General features: G+C 46.0%; 1 protein-coding gene across 5 annotated transcripts in view; it reads left to right on the forward strand.

Moving 5' to 3' along the window:
* The window catches only part of PRKDC (protein kinase, DNA-activated, catalytic subunit), a 152,766-nt gene that overhangs the window by 48,993 nt on the left and 82,755 nt on the right, over nucleotides 1-21,018 (forward strand). For all 5 annotated transcript variants that reach the window (XM_079902162.1, XM_079902164.1, XM_079902165.1 and 2 more), the window contains exons 28-36: nucleotides 6,524-6,618; nucleotides 7,997-8,096; nucleotides 9,229-9,362; nucleotides 12,989-13,240; nucleotides 14,878-15,101; nucleotides 15,668-15,876; nucleotides 16,175-16,307; nucleotides 16,730-16,888; nucleotides 17,620-17,823. In XM_079902162.1, the coding sequence (XP_079758288.1) occupies nucleotides 6,524-6,618; nucleotides 7,997-8,096; nucleotides 9,229-9,362; nucleotides 12,989-13,240; nucleotides 14,878-15,101; nucleotides 15,668-15,876; nucleotides 16,175-16,307; nucleotides 16,730-16,888; nucleotides 17,620-17,823 (1,510 nt within the window). The remainder of the gene's footprint in view (nucleotides 1-6,523; nucleotides 6,619-7,996; nucleotides 8,097-9,228; nucleotides 9,363-12,988; nucleotides 13,241-14,877; nucleotides 15,102-15,667; nucleotides 15,877-16,174; nucleotides 16,308-16,729; nucleotides 16,889-17,619; nucleotides 17,824-21,018) is intronic.

A 21,018-nucleotide genomic window follows, 5' to 3' on the forward strand; every position in this document is an offset into this window, starting at 1 on the left:
TGTAAAATGTATGTTTCAGGTGTACAGTGTAGTGATTCACAGTTTTTAAAGGTTATGCTCCATTTATAGTTATTATAAAATATTGGCTGTTTTCCTGTGCTGTACATTATATCCTTGTTGCTTATCTGTTTTATGCATAGTAGTTTGTGTCTCTAAGTCCCCTACCCCTTTTTTGCCCCTCCTCCTTCCCTCTGGTAACCACTAATTTGTTCTTTATATCTGTGAGTCTGGTTCTGTTTTGTTATATACATATGTTTGTTTTATTTTTTAGAGTTCTCATACAAGTGGTATCATACAGTATTCATCTGGTGTATTTCACTAAGCATAATACTCTGTAGGTCCATCCATGTAGCTGCAAATGGAATTATTTTCATTCTTTTTTATGGCTGAGTAACATTCATTGTATATATTTACCACATCTTTTATTTATTTATTTCTTCGGCCTGACCAGGGATCTAACCTGTGCCCCCTGCAGTGGAAGCACGGAGTCCTAACCACTGGACTGCCAGGGAAGTCCCTTACCACATCGTCTTTATCCATTGTTGGACACATTGTTGATGGACACTTAGGTTGTTTCCATGTCTTGGCAATTGTGAATAGTGCTGCTATGAACAGTGGGGTGCATGTAGTTTTTCAAATAAGTGTTTTTGGGTTTTTTGGATAAATACCCAGGAGTGGAATTGCTGGGCTGTATGGTAGCTCTATTTTTAGTTTTTTGAGGAATCTCCACACTGTTCTCCGCAGTGGCTGCACTAATTTACATTCCCACGCACAGCGCACGAGGCGCACTTTTCTCCGCTTCCTCGCCAGTACTTGTTATTTGCGGTCTTTTTGGTGATAGTCATCTGCCACGTGTGAGGTGATGTCTCATTGTGGTTTTGATTGTACTTCCCTGATGATTAACCATGTTGAGCGTCTTTTCATATGCCTGTTGGCTATCTGTGTGTCTTCTTTGCAAAAATGTCTATTCAGGTCTTTGTTTTTTTGATACTGAGCTGTTTGAGCTGTTTGTATATTTTGGATATTAGCCCTATATTCATCTTATCATTTGCAGATATTTTCTCCCGTTCAGTAGGTTGTCATTTTGTTTTGTTGATGGTTTCCTTTGCTGTGCAGAAGTTTTTAGGTTTAATTAGGCCTCCTTTGTTTCTTTTTGTTTTCTTTGCTTTAGGAGACAGAAAACATTGCTACAATTTATGTCAGAGAGTGTTCTGTCTGTATTTTCTTCTAGGAGTTTTAAGGTTTCCAGTTGTACGCTTAGGTGTTTAATCCATTTTGAGTTTATTTTTTTGTATGCCGTTAGAGAATGAATGTTCTAATTTCATTCTTCTACGTGTAGCTGTCCGGTTTTCCCAGCACCAGTTATTGAAGAGACTGTCTTTTCTGCATTGTATATTCTTGCCTCCTTTGTCATAGATTAATTGACCATAAGTGCGTGAGCTTATTTCTGGGCTCTCTGCTCTGTTCCATTGATCTATACATCTGTTTTGTGCTAATACCATGCTGTTTTGATTACCATACGGTATAGTCTGAAGTCAGGGAGCGTGATGCCTCCAGCTCTGTTATTCTTTCTCAAGATTGTTTTGGCTATTTGGCGTCTTTTGTATTTCCATACAAAATTTAAAATTATTCTAGTCCTGTGAAAAATGCCCTTGGTATTTTGATACGTTTTTTCCTTTTAGTTTTTTAAATTGTGAAACCTGTGTGTATAGAAGAATGTTTAAAAACATGTAAAATTGTCACTATTTGCAGATGACATGATATTACAGATAGAAAACCCTAAAGACTCCACCAATAAAACTGTTAGAACTAATAAACTCAGTAAAATTGCAGGATACAAAATCAGTATACAAAAGTCTGTTGCCTGTCTATGTACTCATAATGAACAGTCAGAAATTGAAATTAAGAAAACAATCTCAGGACTTCCCCAGTGGCACAGTGGTTAAGAATCCGCCTGCCAATGCAGGGGACATGGGTTCGAGCCCTAGTCCGGGAAGATCCGACATGCTGCGGAGCAACTAAGCCTGTGCGCCACAACTACTGAGCTTGTGCTCTAGAGCCCGTGAGCCACAACTACTGAAGCCTGTGTGCTCTAGGGCCTGCGTGCTGTAACCACTGAAGCCTGCACGCCTACAGCCTGTGCTCTGCAACAAGAGAAGCCACTGCAGTGAGAAGCCTGCGCACCGCAACAGAGAATAGTCCCCGCTCACCGCAACTAGAGAAAGCCCACGCGCAGCAACAAAGAAGACCCAACGCAGCCAAAAAGAAAAAGAAAAAGAAAACAATCTCATTTACAGCTGTATCAAGAGGAATAAAATACCTAGGGATAAATTTAACCAAGGGGGTGAAAGACCTGTACACTGACAACTGTAAGACATTGATGACAGAAATTGAAGAAGACACAAATAAATAGGTATTCTGTGCTCATGGATTGGAAGAATTAATATTGTTAAAATTTCCACACTACCCAAAGCAATCTTCAGATTGAGTGCAATCCCTATCAAAATTCCAATGGCTTTTTTCACAGAAATAGGGCAAACAGTCCTAAAATTTGTATGGAACCACAAAGACCCTGAAAAGTCAAAGCAATCCTGAAAAAGAACAAGGCTGGAAGCATCACACTTCCTGATTTCCAACTACTGTACAAAGTTATAGTAATCAAAACAACATGGTGTTGGCAGAAATACAGTCACATAGATCATTGGAACAGAACAGAATGCCCAGAAATAAATCCACACACTTATGGTCAATTAATTTTATGACAGAGGAGCCAGGAATACACAGTGGAGAAAGACAGCCTCTTCAATAAACGGTGTTGCGAGAACTGGACCCCTGTCTTACACCATTCACAAAAACTAACTCAAAATGGAGTAAAGATTTGAACGTAAGACCTGAAACCATAAAACTCCTAGAAGAAAACATAGGTGGTAAGCTCCCTGACATAGGTCTGGTAAGCTTCCTGACATAGGTCTTAGGGATGATTTTTTGAATCTGACACCAAAAGCAAAAATAGACAAGTGGGATTACATCCAACTAAAAACTTCTGCACAGCAAACGGTCAACAAAATGAAAAGGTAACCTACTGAATGGGAGAATATAGTTGCAAATCATATATCTAATAAAGGGTTAATATCCAAAATATATAGAGAGCTCAATGGCAAAAAATCTGATTAGAAAAATGAGCAGAATATCTGACAAGACATTTTCCCAAAAAAGACATAGAAATGGCCAACAGGTACGTGAAAAGATGCTTAACATCACTAATCATCAGGGAAATGCAGATCAAAACCACAATGAGGTATCACCTCACACTGGTCAGAATGGCCGTCATCAAAAAGTCTACAAATACCAAATGCTAGTGAGGGTGTGGAGAAAAGGGAACCCTTGTGCACTGTTGACGGGAATGTAAATTTGTGTAGCCACTGTGGAAAATAGTGTGGAGGTTCCTCAAAAAATTAAAAATAGAACTACCATACAATCCAGCAATTCCACCCCTGGGTATTTATCCAAAGAAAATGAAAACGCTAATTTGAGGAGATTTATGCACCCCATGTTCATTGCAGCATTATTTGTAATAGCCAAGACATGGAAGCCACCTAAGTGCCTATTGAGAGATGAATGGATATAGAATATCTAATACACACACACACACACACACACACACACACACACACACACACACACACACACACACACACACACACACACACACACACACGAATATTACTCAGCCATAAAAAAGAAGAAAATCTTGCCATTTGTGACAACATGGATGGACCTAGTGGGCATTATGCTAAGTGAGATAAGTCAGACAGAATAAGACAAATACTGTGTGATCTCACTTATATATGAAATTGTAAACAACAACAGCAAACAAACAAGCTCATAGATACAGAGAACAGATTGGTGGTTGCTAAAGCCAGGGCTGGGGGCTCAGAGAAATGGGTGAAGGGGATCAAAAGCTACAAATTTTAAGTTAGAAAAGAAGTAAGTCCTGGTGGAGTAATGCACAGCATGATGACTACAGTTAATAACACTGTATCCTATATATGGAAGTTGCTGAGAGAGAAGATATTAAAAGTTCTCATCACAAGGTACAACATGTTGTAAGTAGGTGTGGTGACTGATGTTGACTAGGCTTGCAGTGATGGTTGTGTAACATGTACAAATAGCGAACTGCTACGTTGTGCACCTGAAACTGATGCAACGTATGTCAGTTATGCCTCAATTTGAAAGCCCTAAAATGTGTAAAGTTTGTATAATAATAATAGCAACAGAAGTGCCCGCATATTGACCACCTAGCTTTAGAAGTGGAGCACTATCAGTATTTTAGATCCGCCCTGCCCTAAGGTAATCCTTCTCCTGACTTGGATGTCACTTGTTCCCTTGCTTTGCTGTTTTGTTTCATTCTCTGTATATTGGTATGTACCCTAATCGGTGTGCTCTTGGTTTCGGAAAGCAGCTGTTAGGCATAGACACGGCCAGGGAAGTTTGGGTCAGTGTTTTCACTGTCAGGTAAAGGATCCTGGGAAACTGCTGAACAGAGACTGGCTTCAGCTTCTCAGAGGACAGGAGCCTGGTCCAAGGAATTAGGTTGACAAAGTCCATCGTTAGTCCTGGGAAGCCGAGCTCTCTAGAAATGTGTGAAGTGGACCCACAACTGACATTGGGGAGAAGTACCGTCCAAGAATGTGGACTGCCCTTTAGTTTCTGCTTCTGAGACCCCAGTGGCCTGACTTGGGTGTCAGGAGCAGGTCAGAGCAGAATTCTCTCGTGGGGTCAGTGAGCGCAGTCGACAGTCCAGGCTGAACCTGGGCTGGAGGGCAGCGTCACGCAGGGGGTCGTTGGGCCTGGCTCCTTTGGGTCTGTCGGGGTGGAGAGCTCCTCTCCGCCCCACTCGCCCACCCTGTCTGACCCGACTGTGCGCCCGCGCGCTCCCCCCTCCGTCCTGTTGGGCCTTGTTGCCTTTCCCCTGTTGCCGTCTTTCTCGGATGCTCGGATTTGCTGGACTACATTCCGGGTGGCTTTGAGAAATGATGCCCGAGGGAACCGTGTTCGAGGGATTGTGTGTTGAGTGATGTAAGTACAAGTTAGGGTGCTTCCATCCTGCAAGCTCGTGAACTGTTTTGGAGAGCTTTCCTTGGGGATCGTGGATTTGGAGTATCATTTGGTCATGTCATTTCCTCCTTGCTACTTCAAATGGTTTTGGCATCTAAGATACAAGCTACTGTAGCCAGCCTGGGACTCTGACCCCAACCCCCCTTCTATGGTCTGGCCGCACGTCGCTCTTCCAGGTGAGCCTTGGCCCCTAGTTCCGACTCCTGTGCTGCATCCGCCTTCGTGGCCCACAGCGCGATGCCCTTTAGTGTCAGTGTCACATCTGGGTGTGTGGTGGGGTGTCGTGGCGGGCACTTGGAGCTTGTGGGTCCCCCTCTAGGATTCAAATTTAAAAAATTAGGGTGATAGTCCTCCCAAACCAAACAGCGGTGTGCGGTCCTGTTCTCAGTCCCCCCCACCCTCCAGCGCCTGCTGGTTCCTCACTCTGGTCCTGTTTCAGGAAATCACCACCTCAGAGGTGGAGCAGTGACCCTGCACTTGGTCACACAGCTAGAGCGCCCATGAGCCTTAGTGCCCCTGCCTGGCGTTGTGTGCTTAATCATTCACTGTCTTGTGTCACTGAGGAACAGATTTTCCAGGGAGAGGCTGGCCTGTGCCTGTGACCTACCCATGAGTGTGACGTCAGTGGTTGGTCCACAGATATTGTGGTCCAGGTAGTTGTTCACATGTGGCGGATATGCTTGTAAAAGGCCCAGAGATGACTGTTGATGTTAACTTACTTTTGGATAGGTATAGAACTTTTTTTTTTTTAATTTATTTATTTTTGCTGTGTTGGGTTTCAGTTTCTGTGCGAGGGCTTTCTCTAGTTGTGGCAAGCGGGGACCACTCTTCATCGCAGCGCGTGGGCCTCTCACTATTGTGGCCTCTCCCGTTGCGCAGCACAGGCTTCAGACGCACAGGCTCAGTAGTTGTGGCTCACGGGCCTAGTTGCTCCGCGGCACGTGGGATCCTCCCAGACCAGGGCCCGAACCCGCGTCCCCTGCATTAGCAGGCAGACCCTCAACCACTGTGCCACCAGGGAAGCCCCGGTAGAGAACTTTTAAAATTCCGTTATTTAAAAAAATGTGGACGTAGTACCAGGTCTTCTTTTCTGCTACATGTAATTTTGATGAGGTGTGTGGAGTGTGGTCAGAACAGTGGCTTTAGGTTTTAGGTTATGTGCTGTGAGCAGGTCCACAGGTGAGGAGGGTGCTTGTAACAGTAAAAAAGCCTGTGCCTCTTGGTCTGTTTTTGACCAGGTTTTCTTCTTTCAGAAGTGTTTTAGGTTTTATGTTTTAAAAGATTTGCGGCATTTTTAAAGACAAATTTCATTAAGGTATGTATTCTTTAATAACATAACTTTTTCCCGTCATTGTTTCTGTTTTATTGTCTTCTCAGATAAGGCTCAATATTCTTTATTTTTCAGGGAGGAAGAGTCTCTGGTAGAACAGTTTGTGTTTGAAGCCTTGGTTACATACGTGGAAAGTCTGGCCTTAGCACATGCGGATGAGAGGTCCTTGGGTAGGTCCCATTCGGGCTCTCTGTGTGTGCGCAGCGAGCCTGTCTATGCGGGGGCCTGGGTCACCCCCTCGTAAGGTGCTGTCTTCTCCTCACATCCCCGTTTAGGGTGATAAGTGAAGGGGAGGTGGGGCCCTCTGCTGCCTCAAACCCGCTTGTTACAAGAGGCTTCAGTGCCTCCTCTACGACTCGCCGTGTCCCCTGGCATCCACTCAGCTTGACCCCTGGTTGGTCAGGGATCCTGGCCAGGGCAGGTGGGGCAGGCCTGCTGTGAAGCTCCAGTGAAAGGGCACAGCTGACACGAGCTAAAGAAAGCTGGCCCTTGTCTCTGAATTCACTAATGACACCTAGAAGGTAGAAAGTAGGTTTCCTTACAGAATTGTAATAAGGCTATTTTGACAGTAACTAAGACGTCATTTTAAAATACTAAGTCAGAAATATGCTGAAGTGGCAAAGAGAGTAATAAATGATCGTCTTTGCAGTTAACTTCTGTCCAGAAGCTGTCGGGACTACCCAGGAGTTCTGGGGCTGGAAAACTTCCTGGCATCTCCCCGCTCAGTCTGCAGGGCGTCTGGCCCGGGGCGTGTGGACCCTGATGTGGCTCTCGCAGCGGGTGCCGTGGGGACCCCCTCTCACTTGCCAAATGGTGGTGTCTCTCATTTTTTGACAGATTGAAGCTCTGTTGTCCTCCATGGTGATAGCCCTACTCATGAGCAAAAACACTTAAAATTCAGTCCTGCCGTCAGCCGTCATTAGCTTAAAATTGCCTTATCTTGACATCGTATATAGGGGAATTTTCTCAACAAGTGAAATTTTACTCTTTTAAAATCACTGCCATAGCTAAAAGGCGTAGATGAAATTTTACTCTTTAAAAAATCACTGCCATAGTTAAAAAGTGTAGAAAGAAAACTTCCTTGGTAACAGAGGTCAAAATAGGCTGTGTGAGGCCCCTTTCCTGAATAACCCTAGACGCCTGTAGATGGTTTTACTATTTTATTTCTCTTCTTCTCCTGCAGTGGCTGTATTATTAACTGTAATATAGTTTAACCTACATGAGAAAAGTGCGGGTCAAGGAACTGACCCCCTGAAATAATAGCCTTCAGTGGGGTGCACGGGCTCTGGCCTGCTTTGTGGGTTTTGTAACACCTGCAGAGCCCTTCCATCTCAGACCTGTACGCAAGGCTGTGCCTTGCTGTCCTGCGATCTTAAACGTGGGTTTTGTATTTGGATGTGCAGTGTTGTATTTTGAGGGATGAAAAACACTCTTTTGTAAAATCACCTTTTTAATTACAAAACTAGGCCAATAAGCCTGTAGTACTACTTTGTTAATGATGATCAGCTGTAGACCTCCTTCAGCAATCTCTGTTTGTGTTGAGAGCAGGTACAGTTCAGCAATGCTGCGATGCTATCGATCACCTGGGGCGCATCGTCGAGAAGAAGCACGTTTCTTTAAACAAAGCAAAAAAGCGACGCTGTCCCCGGTAGGTGATGTTGCTTCCTTTTTCTTTTTCTTTCCCCCGAACATAAAACTAATTCTCAGTTAACACAGGAGAATCCAGGAGGAATTTGTGGAAGTATAAAGAGTCAATATTCCAAAGTAACTTAAAAGTTTTATGTTTGAAAGAGCTTTGTTTAAGGTGTCATCTTGGTTGGGATAGTGGATACAACTTGAAAATCAGCTTTGTAACTGAGACATTTGTCTGCACTAATTCTGAATACGAATTTGGTGTGGAATTATTTGCTTGGAATCTGCATGAGCTGTTTGTTATGGAGTAGATTTGAAATGTAAGAACTAAAATATTGAAATAGTAGGATTTTGACAGAATGAGGTTGCAGATTATGAAATAAAGCCACTCAAAACCAAGGCTGGCTTATTGCCCAGTGGTTTCCAGTCTTTGCTCCCATTTCCATCCCGGCAAGGTCTCTTTCTCAGACGGGGTGCGGGTGTGCCATGCCTCTCCCCCCAGGTCTGTGCAGGGGTCTGGGGGCTCTGGTGTCTGCTGGCGCCCACCACTCTGCAGAAGCATAGCCTGTAGACTGGACATTAATACTCCCTCTGTGGTTTTAAAATTGATTCTTCCAGATTCTGCCGCGAGTATGACATCTCTCCAGGTCATTCATGCTCACACTTGAGCAGTAGAATTACCTTGGGGTCTGGTTACATACAGTACAGGTCGCTGGGCCTTGCTCTGGAATTGGCTTCAGTAGGTTTAGGGTGGGGCTGAGAATTTGCCTTTCTGCCAAGCTAATACTGATGTAGCTGGTCCAGGGACCACAGTTTGAGAAGCACTACTTCAGAACCTAAACCCCCTTTCAGTTTACAGTGCATTGAAAAGGGAACATGCAAAGACTTGGTGCTGATCTTTTAAGAAATGCTTTTTAATTTTCCCTCAATTAAAAAAATAAAAGGAAGGCAGCATTTAGGACCTATTTCACCTGTGACGTTTTGATTGTATTCTAATGATAATACACTAAAAATAAATTGAATGCCTTTAAATATGGTTTCTACATGTATCAGGGTAGCAAAATTGAATGTATGGTTTTTAGACTCTGGGGCCAGCTAAATGCTGAATGTTGGAGTGTGAATATTAAATACATGTATTCTCCATGCAGAGGCTTTCCACCTACGGCACCCTTGTGTTTATCAGACGTGGTCCAGTGGCTTTTCTCCAATTGTGGGAGGCCCCAGACAGAATGTCGACACAAGTCCATAGAACTCTTTTATAAGTTTGTTCCTTTGTTGCCAGGTATGATGGTCTTTATGCCCTATAAATGACTTTTGCTAGTAGTTTAGAGACGCACTTATATAAAACATGATATTTCCATTATTTAGATAAATGTAATATGTTCTAATAAATATAAAAAATAAGTACGTTCTAATACATACAAAGAATAAGTACAAAAAATAATCATTACAGATCATTTGTAAGACAGGTGATAAATTATGGCTGTACATTTCTCAAAGATTTATAGAAGGAAAGAAAAAAATGCTTTTGATGTTAGACGATACAGAAGAGGTGAACTTAGAATTTCCTAGTACCTTTTATTCCGCATCTTTGCTTTTCTGTCCCACTTAAAAGAAAGAAGGAAGGATTGGATGACCATAGTAGTTAACACGATATTCAATTAAGGTTTAGAAATCTTATTAATAGTTAATGAAGCGGGACTTCCCTGGTGGCGCAGTGGTGAAGAATCTGCCTGCCAGTGCAGGGGACACGGGTTCGAGCCCTGGTCCGGGAAGATCCCGCATGCCGCAGAGCAACTAAGCCCGTGCGCCACAACTACTGAGCCTGTGCTCTAGAGCTCGCAAGTCACAACTACTGAGCCCGTGTGCCGCAACTACTGAGCTTGTGCTCTAGAGCCTGCGAGCCACAACTGCTGAGCCTGCGTGCTGCAACTACTGAAGCCCTCATGCCTAGAGCCCATGCTCCTCAACAAGAGAAGCCACCGCAATGAGAAGCCCACGCACCGCAAGGAAGAGTAGCCCCTGCTCGCCACAACTAGAGCAAGCCACGTGCAGCAGCAGACTCAATGCAGCCAAGTATAAATTTAAAAAAAACAGTTATATATATTAAAAAAATAGTTAATGAAGTAATGCAGTTGTGTTTTTTGGCCTGTAATTAATAAGGAATTGCCAGACTCCTAAGTCTGAATGATCTCAGATCATTTGGTATTAAAGGAAAGCAATGGACCTATGCTTTTCAGTCGTTACTGTACTAAACCATTAAACTACTTAAGAGACTTGAGACAATTTCTAAATTTCTCAGGAATAAATGTATTGGTAGCTCAGGTGTGGGGTTCAGTAGCTCAGGCATGGGGAAGCTGTGCCCCAGGACAGACTCCGGCCCTGGCTCCCCTTCACGTGCACTGGGCACTAGTCCAGAACCAGGGCATGTGCATCTGGGTGAGGAGGTGCCCGCACACAGCGGACCGTGAGCTGGTTCTCTTGAGCAAGGGGCTTGGAGGGCCTCTGCGGGGCTGCTTCAGGGGCAGCAGGTGGAAATGACTGCATGTCATTCTGAGACTTAGAAGGGTGCTGCATGTGTTATGCTCGAACATGATGTATGCTGTGGAATGCGTTATGTTAAATACTATATATTCTGCATACTGTATGTTGTGATTGTATTCATACTATGCATTACGTATACCATATAAATACAGAGGATGTAATTATCTACTAGACTATAATTTTACGTATATGGTAGAAATGTATATTTGTGTTTTTTAATGTAGAGAATTGTTTTAAAAACATTATTAGTATTTTATATACGCTTACTGCTTTTAGTTAACAAGTTTGCTTTACCTGTTGTCATTCTCACAACGAAGTCAGTGAAGAGTGGATGGGATGGAGGGCGGGGCATCTTCTCCTTATTTTTAGAGGAAACTAAGGCCCAGACTGCGGAGGTAGCACTGCTGGCTGCAGGCCCCGCGGTTCCAGCGGCGTCAGCTTGGCTGATCGCAGACGTTTCCGCTGCTCTTCTTCGTAGCTGCCTGCTACATACTTTCAGGGAAGTAATAGCGCTCTGCCTCTCAGAGTGGTCTTTGTTAGTAAGCACAGGATGCTGAGTACTGGTGAACCTTGCCCTGCTACCACCGTGACTCACCTCTTCTGTGTCTTCCAGTGGGGTGTCTGCCCTCTTCTTTGACTTTGCCCCTGTGATTTTCAAGGTCCCGTGTCCTGCAGTAGTACCGTGTGCGTGGTCGGGCCGGGTATGTGGACACCCAGACCCATGGGACGTTATGACAGGTGCAGGTGTGTCCCCGCTGCGTGTCGGGGCCTTCCGATGCCGACACCGGGGAGTGGGGGCGGATTGGGTGGAGAGGCAGAGAGACAGAGACCACCTCACAGTGGGGAGGGCCCCCCCCCAATCCTCGGCTTGTCTTGCTTCCCTCTAGACCTGTCTTCCCAGGTCCTTCCTTTCTGCACGTCCTCTTCTGCCGCTCTTAGCTAGCACTCGACGTAGAATTTAAATATAGTAGTGTTCTTCACTCATGGTTACAGTTTTATTCATTTCTTCTTAGTGAAAATAATGGAAAGTTTAATATTTCTTCTAAAACAACCCCTGAAAACATGGTACTAGTCTTTTACTTATATAGCTTGTGAGAGGTATTTTTGACACAGTAAAAAAAAATTTCTTCTTTTTTTTAAAATAAATTTATTTATTTATTTATTTTTGGCTACATTGGGTCTTTGTTGCTGCGTGCAGGCTTTCTCTAGTTGTGGAGAGTGGGGGCTACTCTTCGTTGTGGTTCGCGGGCTTCTCATTGCGGTGGCTTCTCCTGTTGTGGAGCACGGGCTCTAGGCGCACGGGCTTCAGTAGTTGTGGCTCACGGGCTCTAGAGCGCAGGCTCAGTAGTTGTGGTGCACGGGCTCCAGGACGCAGGCTCAGTAGTTGTGGCTCATGGGCTTAGTTGCTCCGTGGCACGTGGGATCTTCCCAGACCAGGGCTCGAATGCACGTCCCCTGCATCGGCAGGTGGATTCTTAACCACTGCACCACCAGGGAAGCCCCCAGTTCTTCTTTTGCATCAGAATTACATTACTGTTTTGGATTCTTCTGTACCTTCATTAGGGTCAGAATGACTTGACCTTTTCACAGCCACTGATTTCAGAGCATACAAAATACACTTTAATGTTTTTTTCTTTAATTTAGAAAATGATTAATACCTAAAAGAAAAATATCTTTTCAAAAGCAGATCATTTGACTCTTTTATTTAATAAGCACGGCACTTACCACGTGGTAGATGCTATTCTAAGTGCTTTTTCAGATATTAACTGCTTCAGTTCACTTCGCCTTGGTGACAACCTCAGAGGTAGATACTGTGTGCGTCTCACCGTGGACGAGGAAGCAGCCTGGCGAGGCCTGGTCCCCGCGGCCGCCAGTGGCACAGGCAGAGGGGCTGGAGTGTCTGACTGCTCTGTGTTTATTCCGTAAAAAAAGCAATAATGACTTTCAAGAAAAAAGGCAAGAGAAAGAGTATGAAGTTTATAGGTATTCAGGTGGTATCCGACTATGTTAATAATGTTTAAAGAAACTGAAGAGAATGGCTTTTGGTGGAAATACTTTCTTGACAGTAAGTACAGTGAGCAAGTTGTGAGTGCTGTGGTTAAAATAAGACTATCCTGGATCATTTTGGAATTTCAGTGCACTGGTAGGTCGTTTATGTGGGACATTTATGGAAAACTATTTGAAATATTGTGATATTGCCTGTCTTGTTCTGGTCTGATTACATTTTTAGCATACCACACTTTTAATTTTTGTTTCTTATTATTGGGAGATGCTATTTTTAATTAGGTACAGTGATTAGATCAAGTGATTTTAACTACATGAAAGTGATTTATATGTGTGTTTTAATCTTATTTCTCTTTTAAGGCAACAAATCCCCTTCCCTGTGGCTGAGAGACCTGATCCAGAAGGAAGGCATTTCCTTCCTCATAAACGCATTTGAGGGCGGAGGAGCCTGCGGTCCGCCAGCCGGCATCCTCACCCAGCCCACCCTCCGCCAGCTGCGCGGGCCGTTCAGCCTGCGTGCCACGCTGCAGTGGATGGACGCGCTGCTGGCTGCGCTGGAGTGCTACAACACCTTCCTGGGCGCAGGGACCCTTGGTGCCGCCCAGCTCCTGGGTGGGTAGAGCCTCCCTGGGTCAGCACCGTCCGGCTCTGCCTGGAACCATGCCGGGGCCAAGATGGGTGGGGTTTTGGTTGGACAGGATCACGGGGTGTCATTTCTTCAGCTCTGCCTGCGTCTCCGAGCTCACAGTGAGGGTGGGGGGCTCCCCGCCCGGAGTCTGTGCTGCTTTCTTGCCCTGTGCACAGGTTCTCAGTGACCCTTGTGCAAAGTAACCTTCTGAGGTTTTCCTGAGGCCCTCTGGTCTTGTGCCATGTCTCTGTGGAGCGGGTCTTTAGTTTTCTCACATCTTTCTGTCCCTGGAGCTTCTCTGTTGTAGTGCGGTAGTGACGGTGTTGTTTGCAAAGGACGTCAGGCGGGTGGGATGTGAGTGCTGGGCAGGCTCTGTCCCCCTGGGGGCCCCGGTGGCCCACGAGGGCAGGCGCTGGCTCTGGGAATGGTGTCCCCTGGGAAGCAGCACCTGGAGCTGGCTGTCGCCTGGCAGGTGTGCTCTCTGCTTCAGGGTTCTCGGAGCAGCTGGCCGTTCTCCTGCCACCCCGTACTGTGGGCGGAGCCTCAGACTTGCCCTCAGAATGGGCTGTGCTCTTTGCATGACTGTTTGGGGGGGGGGGCGGGGCGGGGGGGGGGTCTCCGTTCCAGCCGGGGCGGCGTCTGAGCAGAGGGCCTGCTCTTCTCTCCGCAGGCCTGTCAGAGGTGACGGGGTTGGGAGGAGTCAGACGGCCCCTGGCCTGTTGGGTTCAGGGTCTCTGGTGTTTGAGAATGCAGTTCTGAACACATTTTCTCCCAGTTTTTTGAATACATAATGACCTGTCAGTTGACAGTTTGATCGCCTTCCTTAAATCTAAGGAGAACAAAGACCTGGAAGCCGTCCCCTAGAGGACCTAACCAGCCGCCACCTTTGTTCACTCCCCTGGCTTGTGCACCATTGTTGTCACGTGTCCCCTGCCTTTACCCCAGAACGGTGAGCTGTGCTTGGATTGCGGAGTGGAGAACAGCATGTCCGTCCTTCCTGTGGCGGAGCGTGTCTCACACTCGCGAGTTCTGGGAGAAACCCGCTGGGGAGTTGATCTGAAATTGATCCCATAGGACGCCAGTCGCAGCCTCCTGCGTAAAGGCCACTGCCGTGGCGTGTCTCTCCGTTGCCCTCTGAAGGACATTTAGGCTGCTCCTATTTTTTTATTATTAAGAACAATGCTAAAATTAACATCTTCAAAGCACATCTTTGCAATTCTGCCATTATTTCCCGAGGATACAATTTCAGTGCTGCATCAAAGCATATGAGCTTTTAAGCCTTTGATAGAAATTGGTGTGCACGTGTTTTTAAGCTTTTAGTACGATTTGGCGAATAGCCCTTCAGAAAGATCATGTTAATTTATGGTCCCATGGTAGTGTTTGAGAGCCAAGACCTAACCTTCCGTAGGTGTGTTCTTACTGTACGAGTCTGCAGTTGAGTTCTGTTCAGGTGGTGTTTTGAAATGAGAAGAAATAAGTGCTGTTTTATTCAGCTTTTATTAAAACTTTTAAAATTTTGACTGAAAGTATATCACACCTATACTTAAAGACGGAACTTTACGTTAATCTTAGTGGGTTTAGAAGGAAGTGTATGTTAACATTTTAATACAATTTTTTCTAGGTGCTGAAACACAGTCTTCACTTTGGAAAGCAGTGGCTTTCTTCTTAGAAAGCATTGCTCTGCATGATATCACGGCGGCAGAAAAGTGCTTTGGTGCCGGGGCCGCAGGTGACAGACCCAGCCCACAGGAGGCAGAAAGATACAATTACAGCAAATGCACGGTGGTGGTCCGGGTCCTGGAGTTCTCCACAACGCTGCTTGGCACCTCCCCAGACAGCTGGAAGGTAGGCCCGCCCGCTGCCCTGATCAAGGGGCCTGTGCTTGGCTACCCACTGGTGGTTCTGGCCTTCTTAGAACTTTCCCTTGCTATAGGAGTTGTCTCTTCTTGAAAATAACGATAAAACTCTGCATGTGCTTCAGATTCTCACTGTGCACATAAGACACAGTTTTCCTAGATGTTCATTGGCTACTGTGTGTCATGCTGTGATCAAGCACCTGCCTGACGAGACGCGCATCAGCCAGCATTTGTAAATGTGTCTGCGAGGCTGAGACCCGCATCCCGTCAGTGCCCGCTCAGCGCCTGCTATGCGCCAGGCCCTGCCTCTGCCAGGGCTGGAAGCCCACGGCGCCACCCTGTGAAGGTTTCTCTGGGGCACCTCCAGGCCCTCCTGTCCACGTGTGGTCCACGGTTGCTCTTCCGCCGTGACGGCAGTCAGGTCCACGCGGCGGAGACCTAGGGACCGCAGAGCCTGAACTGTGTGCTGTCTGAGCCCCACCCCATCCTTCCCGCTTGTTGGGCCGTCCACTGCGGTGAAAGTCCCAACGCTGACCGATGGGTGTGTCTGTGCAGCTCCTTGGGAAGGATTCGTGCAGCGCAGACCTTACGAAGCTCCTGGTGAGAACACTGTGTGCGCCCTCGAGCGTGGGCTTCAACGTCGGGGACTTCCCGGTGATGGACCACCTCCCCAGTGTGTGCGTGGGCCTTCTGAAGGCCCTGAAGACGTCCCCGCACTGCGCTGCGCTGGAGGCATGCCTCAGGGAGGAGGTCACGACACGGAGGTGGGGCTTCCAGGGCAGCCTCGGGGCGGGGTGGGGGTGAGGGCGGGGCGCAGAGGCCCCTCCATGGCTTAGCCCTCAGGGCAGCAGACAGCCTGCGGGTGGCACCGAGTGGTCCCTGCGGCATTGGCACGCACCCTAGTTTGCTTAACCTGGGTTTGCTGTCCAGGACCTTGCGGTGGACTGGGGCACCGGGAAGCTAGTAAATACATTGCAGCAGGACGCACACAGTCTTCAGTGTCCTGTAACGTCATGAGACCGGCACTCACCTGGTTTCCTTTTGTTTTCCCTGCACGGCCAGCATTGAGGAGCTCTGCACTGTTGACCTTTATGGCCTGGACGCTCACGCTAGTCGGGCCGAGCTGGCGTCCGTCGTGTCGGCCTGGAAGCAGCTTCACAGGGCTGGCTTTCTGCGTGTTATGGCGCCATCGCAGGTAACTGTGCCAGTTTGTTTTACGTTTCTCTTAGCTCATTATGCCAGTTGTCGATTTATTTATAGCCTTTTTAAAATATCGGTTAACGTACAGAGCATGCCGAGATAGAAATTAGAGAAATACTTGCTCCACACATGGCAGTGTTGCCTAGAGTGTAAATATGACAGTAAGTGTAAAAGTTTATTCATGTAAAATGAAAATAAAGGCCACTTGAATATTTCCAGCACCTTCTGAAGACCTTTAGGCACGAGCTGCTCTTGTGCCTGTGTGGCCGGGAGTCAGAGGTGCGTGAAAGTGTCCCTGACAGTTGGAAGGCAGTGGTCAGTGTTGGTGAGCGTGGATTTGTATTAATGAAAGGTGTGAGATTGTGTTTTTCTATGTCATACCTCACTGTTGGGTATTTCAGTGTTGCTTTATTCTAGTCTGCAGATCAGCCGCATTCTCTCGGCACAAAGCTTCTCTCCCTGGTTTATAAAAGCATCGCACCTGGAGTCGAAGGGCAGTGCCTGCCCTCACTGGACCCCAGCTGCAAGCGGCTCGCCAATGGACTTCTGGAGTTGGCCTTTGCTTGTGGAGGACAGGTAGGAAAAACAGCTGTGTGCACGTGTGCGGTCCCAGTGATGTCGGGCATCACTCACATGCAGCGTCTCTGCAAACGGGAATTTAGCTGGGTAACTTCCTAGCTGCAAAAGGACTTTACCTGATTTACCAGAGGTGACTTTCTAAAAGTTTTTTTTTATTTTTAATATAAAAGGAGTAGAATGACCTTCTTAAGCTGAAGTTTTGTCTATCCCAGTTTATTTCCAAAAGGCCTTCAGGCAGAGAGCAATTTGTGACTGCAAAGCCGACCTGTGTTGACACAGTGGCCTCTGCTTCCTCCATCCTGGGCAACTCTTCAGAGGCTGATGTGGGAGAGGCCCTGGAGGAGCATTCCAGACACCCCACAAAGTGCTCAGGGCCTTCTGAGCTGTGCAGGGCTGGCCTCACAGTCTCTCTAGCTGTGGTTCCGCAGTGCACCCACCTCCCCTTCTCGTGCCCCTTTGTCCACTGAGTGCAAACAGTCCTCAGCCTTCCTAGACTCTCCCCTCAAAGCCACAGCCACGAGATTCTGTGGAGCACTGGGAGACACGTGGGTCAGGGAGAGAGTTCTCGCCCAAAGTAAGACCTGGAAAGTGGAGCCATGTTGAACGCCTACAGTTAGACCAACCCAGGCCTCCCAGGACCAGGCCCCTGCTGACTCTGTTCTCTGCTGTCGGAGCTCACAGCCGCCCGGGGAGTCGTGTGCCACAGCCCTTCTCTTTCCTCTTTACAGTGTGAGCACCTGGTGGGTCTTCTCCTGGACACGGCGGTGGTGTCCATGCCATCCTCAGGAGGGTCCCAGAGGAACATCATCAGCTTCTCTCATGGACAGTATTTCTACAGCTTGTTCTCAGAAACAATCAACACTGAACTGTTGAAAAATCTAGATGTTGCTGTATTGGAGCTCATGAAATCGTCTGTGGATAATCCCAAAATGGTAATGGATTTTTCCTTTTAATACAGTATATTTTCTTTAGTAATGCTTATAAAAGGGTTGCTGTATGCCTGAAATAATACATCAGTAAAACAAAGTGAGGGACTTCCCTGCTGGTCCAGTGGTTAAGACTTCGCATTCAAATGCAGGGGGTACGGGTTCCATCCCTGGAAAGGCTGGCCTGCCTTTTCATTCCCACCGGCCGCGGCTGGTCCTGATGTGCCGCAGTCCTCCCTGTTCATGGCTTCCATGGTCTCGAGGCTGAGTCCTCATTTCCCACGTGTTCCTGCTGTAGTCCCTTTGCCCCCTCAGATTGAACCTGTGCAGATCAATATATTTTTTTAATACATTTATTTATTTATTTATGGCTGTGTTGGGTCTTCATTGCTGTGTGCGGGCTTTCTCTAGTTGTGGTGAGCGGGGGCTACTCTTTGTAGCGGTGCGCGGGCTTCTCATTGCGGTGGCCTCTCTTGTTGCAGAGCACGGGCTCTAGGCCCGTGGGCTTCAGTAGTTGTGGTGCGTGGGCTCCAGTAGTTGTGGCGCGCAGGCTCTAGAGCACAGGCTGAGTAGTTGTGGCGCGTGGGCTTAGTTGTTCCGCGGTGTGTGGGATCTTCCTGGACTAGGGCTCGAACCTGGGTCCCCTGCATTGGCTGGCGGATTCTTAACCACTGCGCCAAGGAATTCCAGATCAGTATTTAGTATATAGTTGATTTGTTTGCTAAACACAAAATTTTGAAATTTAACTTGGTCGGTAGACAATCAAAAACTGACTGTTGGAATGATCGTTCTAAGGGAGAGGCATGATGTCCTGCTGAGCTAATAAGCTTTGTTCCGAGCGGTGCTGTTGTCTCTTGTAGGGGAGATTTTGTGGATTGCGCTAGAAGTTTGCATTTTTAGCAGTTTGAAATAAGATCGCAGTAGACCCACAACACTCAGGAAATACAGCATTTCGAGCTTGTAAGCTCTTCAGACTTACGGGGAAGAAACCATACTCATTTATCGCCACCTCCTCCCTAGCTCCCTCTACAGTGTGGTTTGTTTTTTTGTTTTTTTGAAAGCACAGTCTTAAAGGATACAGAAAAGGAGAAAAGACAAGAGTGACAACATTTTGGAAGCTAGAAAGCAAAAGGACAAGCAGTAACAGACTTCAGAGTCCGAGAAGGCTGCAGTGAGGCCTTGGTGTGCAGGCGGCCTGGAGCAGTGGGGGAATCGGGTGACTGTTAGCCGGCTCCCGTGGGCTCTCCCTGTCCTTGCGAGGTGCAGGAGGCTGGAGGCGCAGACCCTCTTGTCTGGGGGACCCTGGGCATAGTTGAGGGTAAAGATACCTTTTTTCTAAAGAAACATCTTTAGTGAAGATTAGAATCAAGTATATAACCTAGGTATTTCTTTAAGCAACGTAGTGAAGTTTGAAGTGCTTTGAACCATAGCAAAAGCACTGTACTACTCCAGTGGTGAGAATCCCACTTTGTACTTTTATCCCCAAGTTTAACGTTAGTTCCTCAATTCTTCTGATCTTGGTTTCACACTGATTTTTTTTGAGCAGCCAGCGTGTTTCTGGTATATGCCGTAGTTTTGTGTTTTGCCATTTTTCTCTTGGGTTGTATTTTCTTTCTTTTTTTTTTTTTTTGCGGTGCGCGGGCCTCTCACTGCTGTGGCCTCTCCCGTTGCGGAGCACGGGCTCCGGACGCGCAGGCTCAGCGGCCATGGCTCACGGGCCCAGCCGCTCCGCGGCATGCGGGATCCTCCCGGACCAGGGCACGAACCCGCGTTGCCTGCATTGGCAGGCGGACTCTCAACCACTGCGCCACCAGGGGAGCCCTGTATTTTCTTATTAATTTGTAAAATTTCTGTATACTAAGTGTAGCAGACCTCTGTCTGTCATGTATGCAGAAAGTCCTTTTTCCTACTGACCATTTGTCTTTCTCAGTTGGAGTGTTTATTCCGTACAGAAGTATTTGGTTTTTTATAGTTAAAGAAGATACCAGTCTTCTTTTCAGTTGATCTGTTTTTCATGTCATACTTAGAAAGCCTTTCTCCATCCCAATATTATCCCTAAAATCTATCTGCCCATGTTTTCTTCTGTTACTTTTATAATTTCTTTTTTAAACAAATGGAAGTAATGCAAACAGCACTGTAGAAATATTTTTTCCTAAATAGATATATATTGGACAAACATTCATTCACAAATGGATATTTTCCTCATTAATTCAAGTTTCTAACTTTTTCAGATCCGAATCTCTATACAAATTTAGGTTGGAGGTTGTTTAATTTGTTACTTACCTATCTGTTTTTCAGCCAGTACCACGTTGTTTTAATTTCAGCAATTTTAAAATACACTTTAACATCTGGTAAGGCAGTGTTCCTTCTTAGTATTTTTGTTTTTCAGAATTCTTCAAGCTATACTTACACATTTTCTTTAAAGTGAAATTTAGAATCATTTTGCCAAGTTTCCTACAGCCCTCTCCACAACATACAGGGATTTTGAGTGGTGATACAATGTGTATAGAGCATATTTAAACCAAGGTGACCTCTTTAAAAAAATTAAGCCACGTTTTCTATAGTATGTCTCTCAATTTATCCAAACATTTATTCATGTTCTCAAATCTTTTTGAGAACTATTATGTATTCATACTATTATGTAGAATGTTATAATTGTATATTGATTTTGTATCCTGTATCTTCACTACATTTTTAGATTAGTTTTAACAGTTTTTTGGTAGTCTTGAGGGTTTTCTATATATCCTATCATCTCCAGATAGAGACTGTTCTGCTTTTTCTGAGTGAAAGGATACCTTTTATTTCTTTTTCTTGTCTGACTGCTATGACTAGAACTTCCAATATTATGTTGAAATTGTGTTGAATGAAAGTGGCGAGAGTGGGCATCCTAGTCTTTTTCCTGATCTTAGGGGAAAAGCTTACAGCTTTCCACTGTTGAGTTTGATGTTAGCTGTGGACTTGTCATATATGGCCTTTATTACGCTGAGGTACATTACCTCTATACCTGTTTGTTGAGAGTTTTTATCATGAATGGACGTTGAGTTTTGTCAAATGCTTTTTCTGCATCTGTTGAGATGATCCGATGATTTTTAACCTCTGTTTTGTTACTGTGGTGTATCACCTTGATTGATTTGCAGACACTGGACCATCCTTGCGTACCTGGGGTAAACCCCGCTTGATCACGGTGTGTGGCCCTTCTAA

This window comes from Stenella coeruleoalba (assembly GCF_951394435.1).
Source record: "Stenella coeruleoalba genome assembly, chromosome: 17".
NCBI lineage: Eukaryota > Metazoa > Chordata > Mammalia > Artiodactyla > Delphinidae > Stenella > Stenella coeruleoalba.